The sequence below is a fragment of the Zingiber officinale genome, chromosome 6A, assembly GCF_018446385.1.
Source record: "Zingiber officinale cultivar Zhangliang chromosome 6A, Zo_v1.1, whole genome shotgun sequence".
NCBI classification, from domain to species: domain Eukaryota; kingdom Viridiplantae; phylum Streptophyta; class Magnoliopsida; order Zingiberales; family Zingiberaceae; genus Zingiber; species Zingiber officinale.
In genome coordinates, this window is record NC_055997.1 from 120,391,117 (window position 1) to 120,403,906 (window position 12,790).

The 12,790-nt window shown below is 38.1% G+C and overlaps 1 protein-coding gene across 1 annotated transcript; it reads left to right on the forward strand.

Moving 5' to 3' along the window:
• The first annotated feature begins 11,311 nt into the window (after positions 1–11,311).
• Positions 11,312–11,950, forward strand: LOC121994356. Its single transcript, XM_042548422.1, has one exon. It carries the CDS (start codon positions 11,380–11,382, stop codon positions 11,938–11,940), a length of 561 nt encoding a protein of 186 aa, XP_042404356.1. The 5' UTR covers positions 11,312–11,379; the 3' UTR covers positions 11,941–11,950.
• The last annotated feature ends 840 nt before the right edge of the window (positions 11,951–12,790 follow it).

The window sequence follows — 12,790 nt, forward strand, 5'->3', positions numbered from 1 at the left end:
CTCTTGTGGTGGCCGGATACTACTCGGAGAAGAAGAAGAAGAAGGAGAGAAAGCTAGCATCTCTTGGAGCTTGGTTAGTATTTTGATTTTCTTCCTTGGTGAAGCTTCCTCTTTGTTGGTCGAACCTAGCTAGGAGGAGAAGAAGGTGATTGGTGGTTTCTCGTCTCGGGAGATCGTTGCCCACACAACGTCCGAGGTTAGAAGAGGAATACGGTAGAAGATCAAGAGGTTTTTCTACAAGGTATAACTAGTAATTTTTATTTCCACATCATGCTAGTTATTTATGGAAATAATACCAAATACAAGAGGCTTACGTTCTAGTATTTCGAATATGTTTTTCGATGTTGTGTTCTTTTGTTTTCTTTCTTTTCCTTGTGATTTGATTGTTCTCTTTGGTTAACCTAAAGTTATTTTAGGAAATTAAATATTAGCTTTCTATTAAAGGTTTTGTCTAGTCAGTGGTGGTTGCTCCCATATCCAAGAAGGTCATGTGCCTCGCCACGTCAGTACTGGGAACCTTTTATGGAAATTAATATTTAATGGAATTAATAACTTAAGGAGACTTGGGTCGAACGTGTTAAGTTCCGCAGGAGATCCAAGTCAAAACCTAAAAGAACAAATAGATTAAGTTTTGGATCAAACGTGTTAAGTTCCGCAGGCGATCCAAAATTTAATTTAAAAGAACACATGGTAGCTAGGAAAAGGTTCGACCTTTGTACAAAATTTTTGTACAGTGGAACCTATAGGTTTCCGAGTAGCAACCAACAATTGGTATCAGAGCTAGGGTTTTGCCTCTGTGTATTTGGTATTTAGTTTAATTATGCACATGTCATACATAATTTAGGCAGGATAATAGTAGGATGTGCTAACTTTGTGGATGCAGGATCCAACTATTATGGCTTTTAGTTAATTATGTGTGTGATTAGACCCTTGGACATGTCAAGGGCAATTTATATGTGTGTGCATGATTGTATTAAAATACAGCAGGAGCTGTATTTAGTTTTATTAGGATTTTATTTTTGATCTAGATACATGTACATTCCTTTTATGGAATATAGGATCAAAAATGTAAAATTCTATTTATGTCGCGGATCGAATCTTGCAAAGCGTGGAACCTTCTAAGGACCAGAGGCGCAGCGGAACTAGGAGCAAGATGGATGCGACAGCTAGACCCGGAGGCAGTGGCCAAATATGGCAGCAGCTTGGGATGACAACACACGGAGGACAATTAAGAGATAAAAGCCATAATAGTTGAAAATTAAATTTTCTATTTATTGCTTTTATATTGTGCTGTGTGTGCATGTTAGTTTACAAGTTTAGTAGGCTAGCATAGTTAAAATTCCTCATTTATAAATAACTAAGTGGGAGAGGGATTTTTAAATAAATCCCATGGTCTCCATTACTGGTTTGTAAGTGATGCAAACAAGTTTGCGCGTTGGCTCTGAGTGTCTTCCTCCATAACGGATGAGCTTGTTTGTGGATCAAGTAATGTGATCTTCCCCAACGGAAGGGGCATAATCTTATTAATGGACTTAGTGTCAAGTAATGGTATACACTTAGACACATCTAATAGTATCCTCCCCAACGGAGTCACTATTATTATTTGTGTGACCAAATAATACCAACTATTAATTTTATTTGTCAAAAAGTTAGGTTGACAAGACAATAAAATTAATGGGTTAAAACCCTCCTTTTACAAATGATGAATTTGTATACGTCCACACTAACGTGGCATACAAAATTCACGGTGTGATGAGGTGTTGGTTAATTTAAAATAGTATTGTTTGAGGAATCAATATTATTCTAAATTTAGAGTTCTGACCAAAAGTTATTTGTGATTCTTAGGATGACTTTCAATCCACTGTCCATCATACTTCAACAAAATAGACTTACTGGACCTAATTACATAGATTGGAAAAGGAACCTGGACATTGTTCTGACTGCTGAAAGCTATAAATTTGTACTGACTGAACCTTGTCCTGATGCACCCACTGGTGAATCTACCCAAGAGGAGGTTGAATATCATAAGAGATGGGTAAAGGCAGATGAGATGGCGCGGTGTTACATTTTGGCTTCAATGTCAAATGTATTGCAACATCGACATCAAGATTTACCAACGACTTATGATATTATGAACAATCTCAAGGAGCTCTTTGGTCATCGGATAGAGCTTCTAGACAAGAAGCTATGAGAAAGATAATGACCGCCACCATGAGGGTACTCCTGTGAGGATCATATCCTAAAGATGATGGCTTATCCGAACGAGATACTGATCCTTGGAGGAGAAATTGATGGGAAACCCGGATCGATATGATCCTCCAAACGCTACCTAGGAGTTTGAGCGGTTCCTGAACTATAATATGAATAAAAGGATTTATTCATTAGGGAAACTACTGAAGCAGGAGAAGGATTATTTCGTCACAATTCTCAAATTCACTTTCTTGAAAATGGTTCTACTTCTAAACCGAAAGGAAAGAAGAAGAAGAAACAAGTGGCTCGAGAAAGAAAGTGAATAAATCTCAGTGTACGGGTTTAAAGGTGGAGTGAAGAAGCCGAAGGGCAAGTGCTTCATCTGAAAGCAGGCAGGGCAGACTATCCTCGTAGGAACCAAAACAAAGGTATATCTCATGCTCGGTTGTTGAAACATGTTTAGCGGTGTTATCTACGGGTACCTGGGAGCCACCGATCATGTCTGTAATTCCTTGCGGGGTTCCAGGAAACCCGATGACTATCTGAAGGGAGATTACCATCTACATGGGCAATGCTACTAAGGTGACGTTGAGTGGGAGACGTCTACTTGTCTTTTAGTAGAAATAGAAATTTGGTTTTAAGAAATTGTCTTTATGTACCCAGTTTTAGAAAGAATTTAATTTCAGTTTCTAAACTGTTTATAGATGGATATTCAGTTTCTTTCAGTAACGATGTAGTTATTAAAAGAAATAAAGTGATTATCTGTTCTGGTGCATTAGTTGGCAATTTGTATATTTTAAATCCAATTTCTTCCACAAAGCAAAACATGGAAATTTATAACTCATCTTCTAATTCTAATAAGAGAAAAGAACCTTCAGAAATGAACCAAGCATATCTTTGGCATCTAAGACTTGGTCATATTAATTTAAGTAGGATTCAGAGGCTTATAGCCGATGGACTTTTGAGTTCATTAGAGTTGGAAAATTTTTCAACTTGTGAATCTTGTTTAGAAGGTAAAATGACCAAGAAGCCGTTCAAGGCCAAAGGGTATAGAGCCAAAGAAGTGTTAGAGTTGGTTCACTCTGATTTGTGTGGTCCTATGTCTGTCCAGGCAAGAGGAGGTTTTGAATATTTTGTCTCTTTCATAGACGATTATTCAAGATATGGATACATTTACCTAATGCGCCGCAAGTCCGAGTGCTTTGACAAGTTCAAAGAATACAAGGCTGATGTGGAGAAACGATTAGGTAAAAGTATCAAGACACTACGATCTGATCGTGGTGGCGAATACCTCTTAGGAGAGTTTAGGAATTACTTATCGAGGTCGATTCAATCCCAATATGCACTGGAACACCCCAACAGAATGGTGTAGCGAACAAAGGAATAGGACTCTTATGGAGATGGTTAGATCGATGATGAGTTATTCAGAATTACAAATTTGTCTCTGGAAATAGCAGTGTATGTTCTGAACTTAGTACCTTCTAAATCAGTTTCTTCTACTCCCATAGAATTGTGGAATGGGCGAAAACCCAGTCTAAGACATATTCGGATTTGGGGTAGTCCAGCACATGTGCTGAAACCAGATGCTGATAAGTTAGAATCCCGTACAGAAGTTCGTGTGTTTGTAGGATATCCCAAAGGAACGAAAGGTGGTTTATTTTATAGTCCTAAAGACCAGAAGGTCATTGTTAGCACCAATGCCCAGTTTTTAGAAGAAGACTATATAATGGATCACAAGCCCAGTAGTAAAGTTGTTTTAGAAGAACTAAGAGAGGACACGTCTACTTTAGTACCAACAGTACAAGATGAAGTACCACAAGACACTGCAACACGTGTCACACATGATACACAACCACAGACAGTGCCTCGTCGTAGTGGGAGGGTTGTGAGGCAACCTGAAAGATTCATGTTTTTGGGAGAGTCTTCGGATTTGATCCCAGGTAAACATGAAATTGATCCCCGGACATATGATGAAGCACTCCAAGATACAGATGCAGCATCTTGGCAAAAGGCGATGAATTCTGAAATAGAGTCTATGTACTCTAATAAGGTCTGGGAGCTTGTAGAACCACCTGATGGTGTAAAAGCCGTTGGATGTAAGTGGATCTACAAAAGGAAAAGAGGGACAGACGGGAAGGTAGAAACCTTCAAAGCTAGGCTTGTTGCAAAAGGGTACACTCAGAAAGAGGGAATCGATTATGAGGAAACCTTTTCACCGGTAGCCATGCTTAAGTCTATCCGGATACTCTTATCCATTGCTGCTCATATGGATTATGAGATTTGGCAAATGGATGTCAAGACAGCTTTCCTTAATGGAAGTCTTGAAGAGAACATCCATATGAAGCAACCAGAAGGGTTCATTGAAAAAGGCAAAGAGCATCTAGTGTGCAAGCTCAATCGGTCCATTTATGGACTGAAGCAAGCTTCAAGGTCTTGGAACATCCGGTTTAATGAAGTAATCCGGTCATATGGATTTATTCAAAGTCCGGATGAGTCTTGTGTATATAAGAAGTGTAACGGAAACGTGGTGGTATTTCTTGTACTATCCGTAGATGATATTTTGTTAATTGGCAACAATGTCAAGGTATTATCAGACGTAAGGGTATGGTTGTCCAAACAATTTGATATGAAGGACTTAGGAGATTGTGCACACATTCTTGGGATCAAAGTTATAAGGGATCGTAAGAAAAGAATGTTGTGTCTGTCCCAAGCTTCATATATAGATACAATCCTTGCTCGTTTTAGCATGCAGGATTCCAAGAAAGGTTTCTTACCTTTTAGACATGGGATAGCTCTATCTAAAGAGATGTCTCCAAAGACGTCGAAAGAGATAGAGGACATGAAAGCAGTTCCTTATGCTTCGGCTGTAGGAAGCCTAATGTATGCAATGCTATGTACGAGACCTGATATTTGTTTTGCCGTGGGCATGGTCAGCAGATATCAGAGTAACCCTGGACAAGGACATTGGACTGCGGTAAAGCATATATTGAAGTACCTGAGAAGGACTAGAGATTATATGCTAGTTTACCAAGCGCACGATTTGCTCCCTGTAGTTCTGATTTCCAATCAGATAGGGATAATAGTAAGTCTACATCGGCTATGTGTTTACTTTAGGAGGTGGAGCCATTTCATGGAGGAGTGTGCAGAAATGCGTTTTGGACTCAACCATGGAAGCGAGTATGTAGCAGCCTCTGAGGCGGCTAAAGAAGCAGTATGGCTCGGGAACTTTCTAATGGACTTAGATGTGATTCTGGTTTGCCCAAAATCATCACAATTTATTGTGATAATAGCGATTGCAAACTCGAATGAACCACGAGCTCATAAGGCAAGTAAATATATAGAGCAAACACCCGATACGAGATATCGTGAAGCGAGGAGAAGTTGTCATCGCCAAGATTGCATCGGATAACCTGCGAGATCCTTTCACTAAGGCCCTTCCGAAAGCTTTCGATCGGCATGTGGAGGAATGAGAATCGGATGTATGGTAGAAGATATGGCAGCTTAGTCATTAGTATAAGTGGGAGATTGTTAGAGTGTATACTGAAAGCCTAAGCTTTGTAAACATTCATTATGAATAAAGAATCACATTTGGTCAAATTTTCTACATTTAGTTGTAGTTGTTCAATTAATTTATATTGTAGATAATATAGTATGTGGTGTCACATACAGAAGATGATATTATCAGTACCTTATAAATTATAAACAGTAGCTCACGACCAAAATGGAAAGGAACAAACCATTAGAAGGTCGTAGTGTAATTAGGTGTCAGTTTATCTTGACTGTATAATTACACTAGTACACTCAGAGTGTATTGAGTAGAACCATTTGAGGTAGTTTCTTTTATACTGACTTTATAAAGAAACAAAGACCTCGGTTATTATGGAAGTGTGTGCTCTTAATCCTAATATAATAACAAGCACATATATTTGATATTAATTTCTTTAATTTATCAATGGGTGAGATTTAGTTCGATAAATCAACAAGCCCGATAAATTGGGAAATGATATCACTTATAGTGTGTGTTGTTGATTATAGAAGGAAACTGTGTCCTAGAGATACTAGGTTGATAATGTCCTCAAGATGAGCTCATAAGGATTGTCATGTTAAACCCTGCAGGTGGACTTAGTCCGACATGACGATAAGGTTGAGTGGTACTACTCTTGGACTTAGATATTAATTAAATGAGTTGTCAGTAACTCACTTAATTAGTGGACATTCGATATCTTAAACACAGGGAGACTAACACACTCATAATAAGAAGGAGCCCAAAAATGTAATTTGGGATTGGTGCGGTAGTTCAATGATAGTTCTCTAGTGGAATGAATTATCATTGATAAAATTAAGTTGTGTGTTCGGGGCGAACACGGGATGCTTAATTTTATCGGGAGACCAAAACCAATTTCTCCTCTCGGTCCCTATCGTAGCCTCTTATTTATAGAGTTCTATACCCACCTATACCCACCTTATATACCCACCCAATAGGGGCCGGCCAAGCTAGCTTGGGAACAAGCTAGGGCCGGCCTAGGTATAAAATTGGGTGGCCGGCCCTAGCTTGAACCCAAGCTAGTAGGGCCGGCCAAATTAAAATAAAAAAGAAATTTAATTTTAATTTTTATTATTATGTGGAAGATATAATTTAAAGAGAATTAAAATTAAAATATCTCTCTTGTAAAAGATCTACAAAAGATTAAAGAAAGAGATTAGATCTCTTTCCTTATTTGTAGATTGGAGAGATGTTTTATTTTTCTCTTTAAAATTATTCACATGTTAATAAAATTAAAATTATAGAAATTTCCTTTTATTAACCATGAAGAGATTTTTAAAGAGAAATTTTATTTTTAAAATTTCCGGAAACAAATAAGGAAAGTTTTAATTGTTGATTGAAACTTGTCCAATTTGCTTCCTCTTGATGTGGCCGGCTATTAGAGTTTATTTGGGAAATTTTATTTTATTTTTCTCAAATAAATCATGTCAAGGAAATTAAGGAAATTTTATTGTAAATAAATTTCCTAATTTGCCTAAGCCAAGGAATATAAAAGAAGGGGTAGGGGTGCCTTCATGAGACACAACATCTATTATTTCTCTCCCTCTTTTGTTCCTTGGTGTGGCCGGCCAACCTCTCCCTCTCTTCCTCTTGTGGTGGCCGAACCCTACTCTTCCATTGGAGCTCTTGTGGTGTCCGGATACTACTCGGAGAAGAAGAAGAAGAAGGAGAGAAAGCTAGCATCTCTTGGAGCTTGGTTAGTATTTTGATTTTCTTCCTTGGTGAAGCTTCCTCTTTGTTGGCCGAACCTAGCTAGGAGGAGAAGAAGGTGATTGGTGGTTTCTCGTCTCGGAAGATCGTTGCCCACACAACGTCCGAGGTTAGAAGAGGAATACGGTAGAAGATCAAGAGATTTTTCTACAAGGTATAACTAGTAATTTTTATTTCCGCATCATGCTAGTTATTTATGGAAATAATACCAAATACAAGAGGCTTACGTTCTAGTATTTCGAATATGTTTTTCGATGTTGTGTTCTTTTGTTTTCTTTCTTTTCCTTGTGATTTGATTGTTCTCTTTGGTTAACCTAAAGTTATTTTAGGAAATTAAATATTAGCTTTCTATTAAAGGTTTTGTCTAGTCGGTGGTGGTTGCTCCCATATCCAAGAAGGCCATGTGCCTCGCCACGTCAGTACTGGGAACCTTTTATGGAAATTAATATTTAATGGAATTAATAACTTAAGGAGACTTGGGTCGAACGTGTTAAGTTCCGCAGGAGATCCAAGTCAAAACCTAAAAGAACAAATAGATTAAGTTTTGGATCAAACGTGTTAAGTTCCGCAGGCGATCCAAAATTTAATTTAAAAGAACACATGGTAGCAGGAAAAGGTTCAGACCTTTGTACAAAATTTTTATACAGTAGAACCTATAGGTTTTCCGAGTAGCAACCAACAGCAACACATTGCAATAAATCACAGGGCGCATTTATAAGTGATGAGCAGTAATTATCAAGCTTATGATAAAAAGTCATGTTCATCATCCTTCACATTAATGACAAGTGATTTGATCAATTTTCGAGATACCACGGTGAGATTAGCTTGAGCCGAGCAATGGTACAAAAAAAATCGTCTGGTCGAGAAACAAAGGACGGGTGAAGAAGTAGCAATTAAGTTTTTCATCAGCTAAAGCCAAACGGTTGTGCGATTAGGAGATGGGAATCTCATAAACACAGGCATCTAAGTATAATATCTGTTTGAGGAAAGTGAACGCCCGAGCGGAGGACAAGAAGCGCAAATAACACTAGAGTCAAGTCAGTCGGACTTGCAGTTTTCTTCAACTAAACTTGGTGGGGAGACTTGTGATACAGAGATTGGGGTGGGACCCCTTGAGTCGCGTCAAAGTACAGGAGGCTGGCCGACATTACGGTCAAACTCAAAGAAGGGTCCAACCTTAGAAGCCCGCATAGTTGGTTCCTTCATACGAGAGATAGCTGATCAAATCATCACGTCAACTAGACTAAGTGGTCGGTCAAACTTGAGCCGAGTATTATCCTTGGTTCAAGAATAGCATAGTTAACCAACTCAAGAGAGTGATCTAACCGATCAGACCATACGTCTGGTTCGACCAATTAGATATTTAGTCTTTCTGAGCTTCCTGACTCAATGAAGAAGTTGAGTGAAGGCCGAGTCTCTGACTACAATTCTTTAATCCAAACGGGTGGTACCTCCGACTGATAGTCAGTCGGGATACTTGGGAGGCTCGGTCAGATTATTAGCTTCACATATAGTAGGCCCCTCAACCCAATGACCTCATATTACCTTTTTGGCATTTGTGTTATGGAGGACAAAGAATATTCTACAGGCAGGCTATACACTATAAGCTTCCTCCTTGTCATGCACAGAAATTATGGGTTGATTCTGGAAAAGGTGTCTGAGCATCTTTATGGCTTATCCTTTTTTAGAAACGCTTTGAGATTTATAAATAAACAATGATACTATAAAAAAAAATCTCCATTTATAGGCATAGGTACGCTCACAAGACATGATACCATTAGCTACTGTTCACTATTTATTCGTTTTATCCAACTTAACTCGATCATTGACTTAAGCGTTGGAGGGCCAACGTCGGGACCCCTTCTCTAACCCGACACTAACATTCTTTTTGAGACACAACAGTGTTTTAGAGGTATCTTCGAGCGGCAAGAGTATTCTTTTGATCAATATTAGAGTCACCGTTCTTAGCCAACATCTTCTTCGCTTTAACATAGGATCATTAGAGAAATAATATACTAACTAAAACTAAATCAAACCTAAAAGATAAGTAATTAGTTTCTAATTAACCCGAAATCATATTGATAAATTAAAAAAAACTGTTTTTTATATATAAAAAAACAATTCAATTTTAAATCAAAGGCAAAATGAGATAAAAGATAAGCATAGGGAAAGATAAAAGTTTGAGCGATAGGGATTGCCCTAATTATTTAAGCAAGTGGAGAGACAACAAATTCGTGTGAATTAGACAAAGTAATTAATGAGGGTTGATTTCATTCATGCTCATGACTAATAATGTAGCTCAATTATATGCATATATAAATACATATAATATTCGTGTGATCATGAAACATGGGGGAAATTATGTGATTTTAAAACTTAAGATAGAGCTGTGATGATCATTAATTAAGATGAGATGGAGATTTTAGCTTGGCACTATCTAGACTGTCACTAACACAATTCAATTAAAAGGTCAGAAGCATTAACTGTGATTAGGAGTTTTAATTAGTGGTGTGGGGCAGAAAAAATAATGATTATTTGATTATTCTTAAAAGATTAATGATGAAAAATATATGTCAGAGCTTATGTACTTTTCCCCCATATATGTGTGTGTAAATTATTTATAATTAATATAATTAAGCATAGTAAAAGCTCAAGTTAGGTTGATAAGCTTTTCAGTAACAATTTCGAATGTGCTTTATATGTTGGATAAGATGAAAAAATAATTTTAATCATAGGAAAACTTAGTTTATTCGAGTTGTTTGAAACACTATAGTCAATCATCAAGCTTATAGTCGGGGAGAGAAAATTCAACTTATTATGAAATAACTTGAAGGGAAGGGCTCTTATGCCGGGCACAAGTATTTGAAAACGAGATGATGGTGTCACTGATTGTGACTAGAGGAGACAAAATTGTGAGGAAGAAATTAAGTTTTGTGTTGATGGTGAAGAATGGAAAAGATCAATGGACTTGTGTGACTTGGATCCAATAAAGACTGAATCCGGATCCAATTAGACTGAATTGGGCTTTAAATTGGGCCCGTTTGGACGAACGATTAGAATTTGAAAATGATTCAAAAACTGCAATTGGAATTTTAGAAATTAAATTTGAAATATATATATTAATAATTCCTACGATCGAAGTTACTTTAAAATTTCTAATAATATTAAATTTTAATTTATTACTCTTTAAAAAATTAAAATTTAATTAATTACATGTCTTCGAAACTTGCAACTTGTATAAAGTATGTACTATTCGCACACGACAGTGCATGTGATCCTTTTCATGCATGCCCCTACAATATTATCAAATAATACTGAAGCTAGACAGTGAACACTAGCTAGCCCTTATCTACCGCTGTACCTGAATTAAATAAACTAGCAAAGCCACCAAAGATCATGCTCCCTTTCCGCCACACACAGTGCCAATGCACCTCCTGTCCTCAAACTTTGTGTGTCACTAATTAATCTATCTCAAACCTTCTCATGCTTTCTTCCTTTCTCTTTCGTCAGGCTTCTCGTGATCGATCACTACTAGTGAACAATAAGCATATATATATATATTCATGGATGATATCCATTGCTGGAAGGTAGTGAACCATGTTATTCCCATGCGATCTAGCTAGCTAATCTGCACTGCATGTGTATGGCCTCAATGCGAGTACTCGTGAAGCTTTTTTCCCTTTCACTTTGATACGTGTTTAATAATCATAATTACCTCGGCAATGTTAGCCATGTATGTAGTTTTCCAGATCGTAAAAGTCGCTTAATATATATTTTCTTTCTATAAAGTTCACGTAAAATCTGGCTCTTTCATAGTTTCATCTTCATGCATGCATCGTCGATCTCTACGCTCTATATATAGAACCCTAAGGAGCTCCAATATTTGTGTGCATGTACTTGAGCTTCGACCTGATCGTCTAGCAGATTCTGATCCGATGGCGCCTAACGGAGAGATGCTCGTCGCTTCCAAGAACAACCTCGAGGCTCGCCGCCCTCGCCGGATGTCCATGGAGGGCCTGCAGCGCGCCGTGTCCGACCTCTCGTTCATGCTCGGGAAAGACGCGGCAGTCGAAAATGCGGCTGCGCTCCCGGCGATCAGCGAGGTGGAGGAAGCCAAGTGCGAGTGCTGCGGCGTGTCGGAGGAGTGCACGCCGGAGTACATCCGGCGGGTGCGGGACAAGTTCGGCGCCGGGCGGTGGATCTGCGGTCTGTGCTCGGAGGCGGTGGAGGAGGAGATGGCGAAGAACGGCGGGAGGAAGAAGGAGGCAGTGGAGGCCCACTTGGCCGTCTGCGGCCGGTTCCGGCGGATCGGCCGGACCCAACCGGTGCTACTGCAGGCCGAAGCCATGAGGGAGATCTTGAGGAAGTCGTCGTCGAGGGCGAAGTCGATCAGTCCGAGGAATTCCTCTTCCAACAAGGACGTCAAGAAAGGGGGACAAATAACGAGGAGCACGAGTTGCATTCCGGCCATCACCAAGGAGATGATGAACAAGTGAATTAACTATACACTAGAAGTAAAATCAAAGTAAATGACTAGTATCACAATATCTAGGGTTTTCCCTTTTGTGTTGAAAGGTGCATGCATGTTTTTGTTGGGAGACTGACTGACTGACTCATGTTTGCATGATCTCTCGTATAATTAACTTGAAGCAATATAATTGTTTCGAGTAATCAAGCAGAGATCATGATCAGTCTCCTGGCTGGCTAGCTAGCTAACATTTATGACCTCTCTTGAACCTATATATAAGCTTAAGGTTCAGTTAATGGGCAGTAGCAGATCCCCCTATTGATGGATTATAATACATCAATGGTGTAACTAGGTTGTGTGAAAGATAATTACAGTTAATTAATAATGGAATAATATATGCAACTTAGTTCCTGTATGTCTCTTACAGTCAAGGTGTCTGTTATATATATAAACATTGTACACCTGAAGGAAGAGATAATAATTAATACTGATGTTCATGTATACACCGTATTAATAGTTTTGTGGAATATATCATAAATATTTGTCATATTAATGGATAAAGTATAGCATATTAGCTTTGGCTTGAGTTGGAGGACTTAAATCTTATGAGGGCCTATGTGATTAACATCAACATTTATGATAATACGGGAAGCTATCGTAATATATATTTATGAGTTTAAGTGTTATTACAAATATAGTAATAATAAATATGGTAAATACAATAATAATATTAAATATTATATATATGTTGAATTTTTATTTATTAAAACTATCTATGGTTAATATGTACTATTATTTTTTTATGTCACCAACCAGGCCATTATTTTTCCATATCAGAGAGGCCTTCCGTTAATTTTTTTCTCTACAACAGCTCGTAT

Coding starts and splice junctions, on each gene's coding strand:
- LOC121994356 (XM_042548422.1), top strand. CDS start 11,380: ATGGCGCCTAACGGAGAGATGCTCGTCGCTTCCAAGAACAACCTCGAG.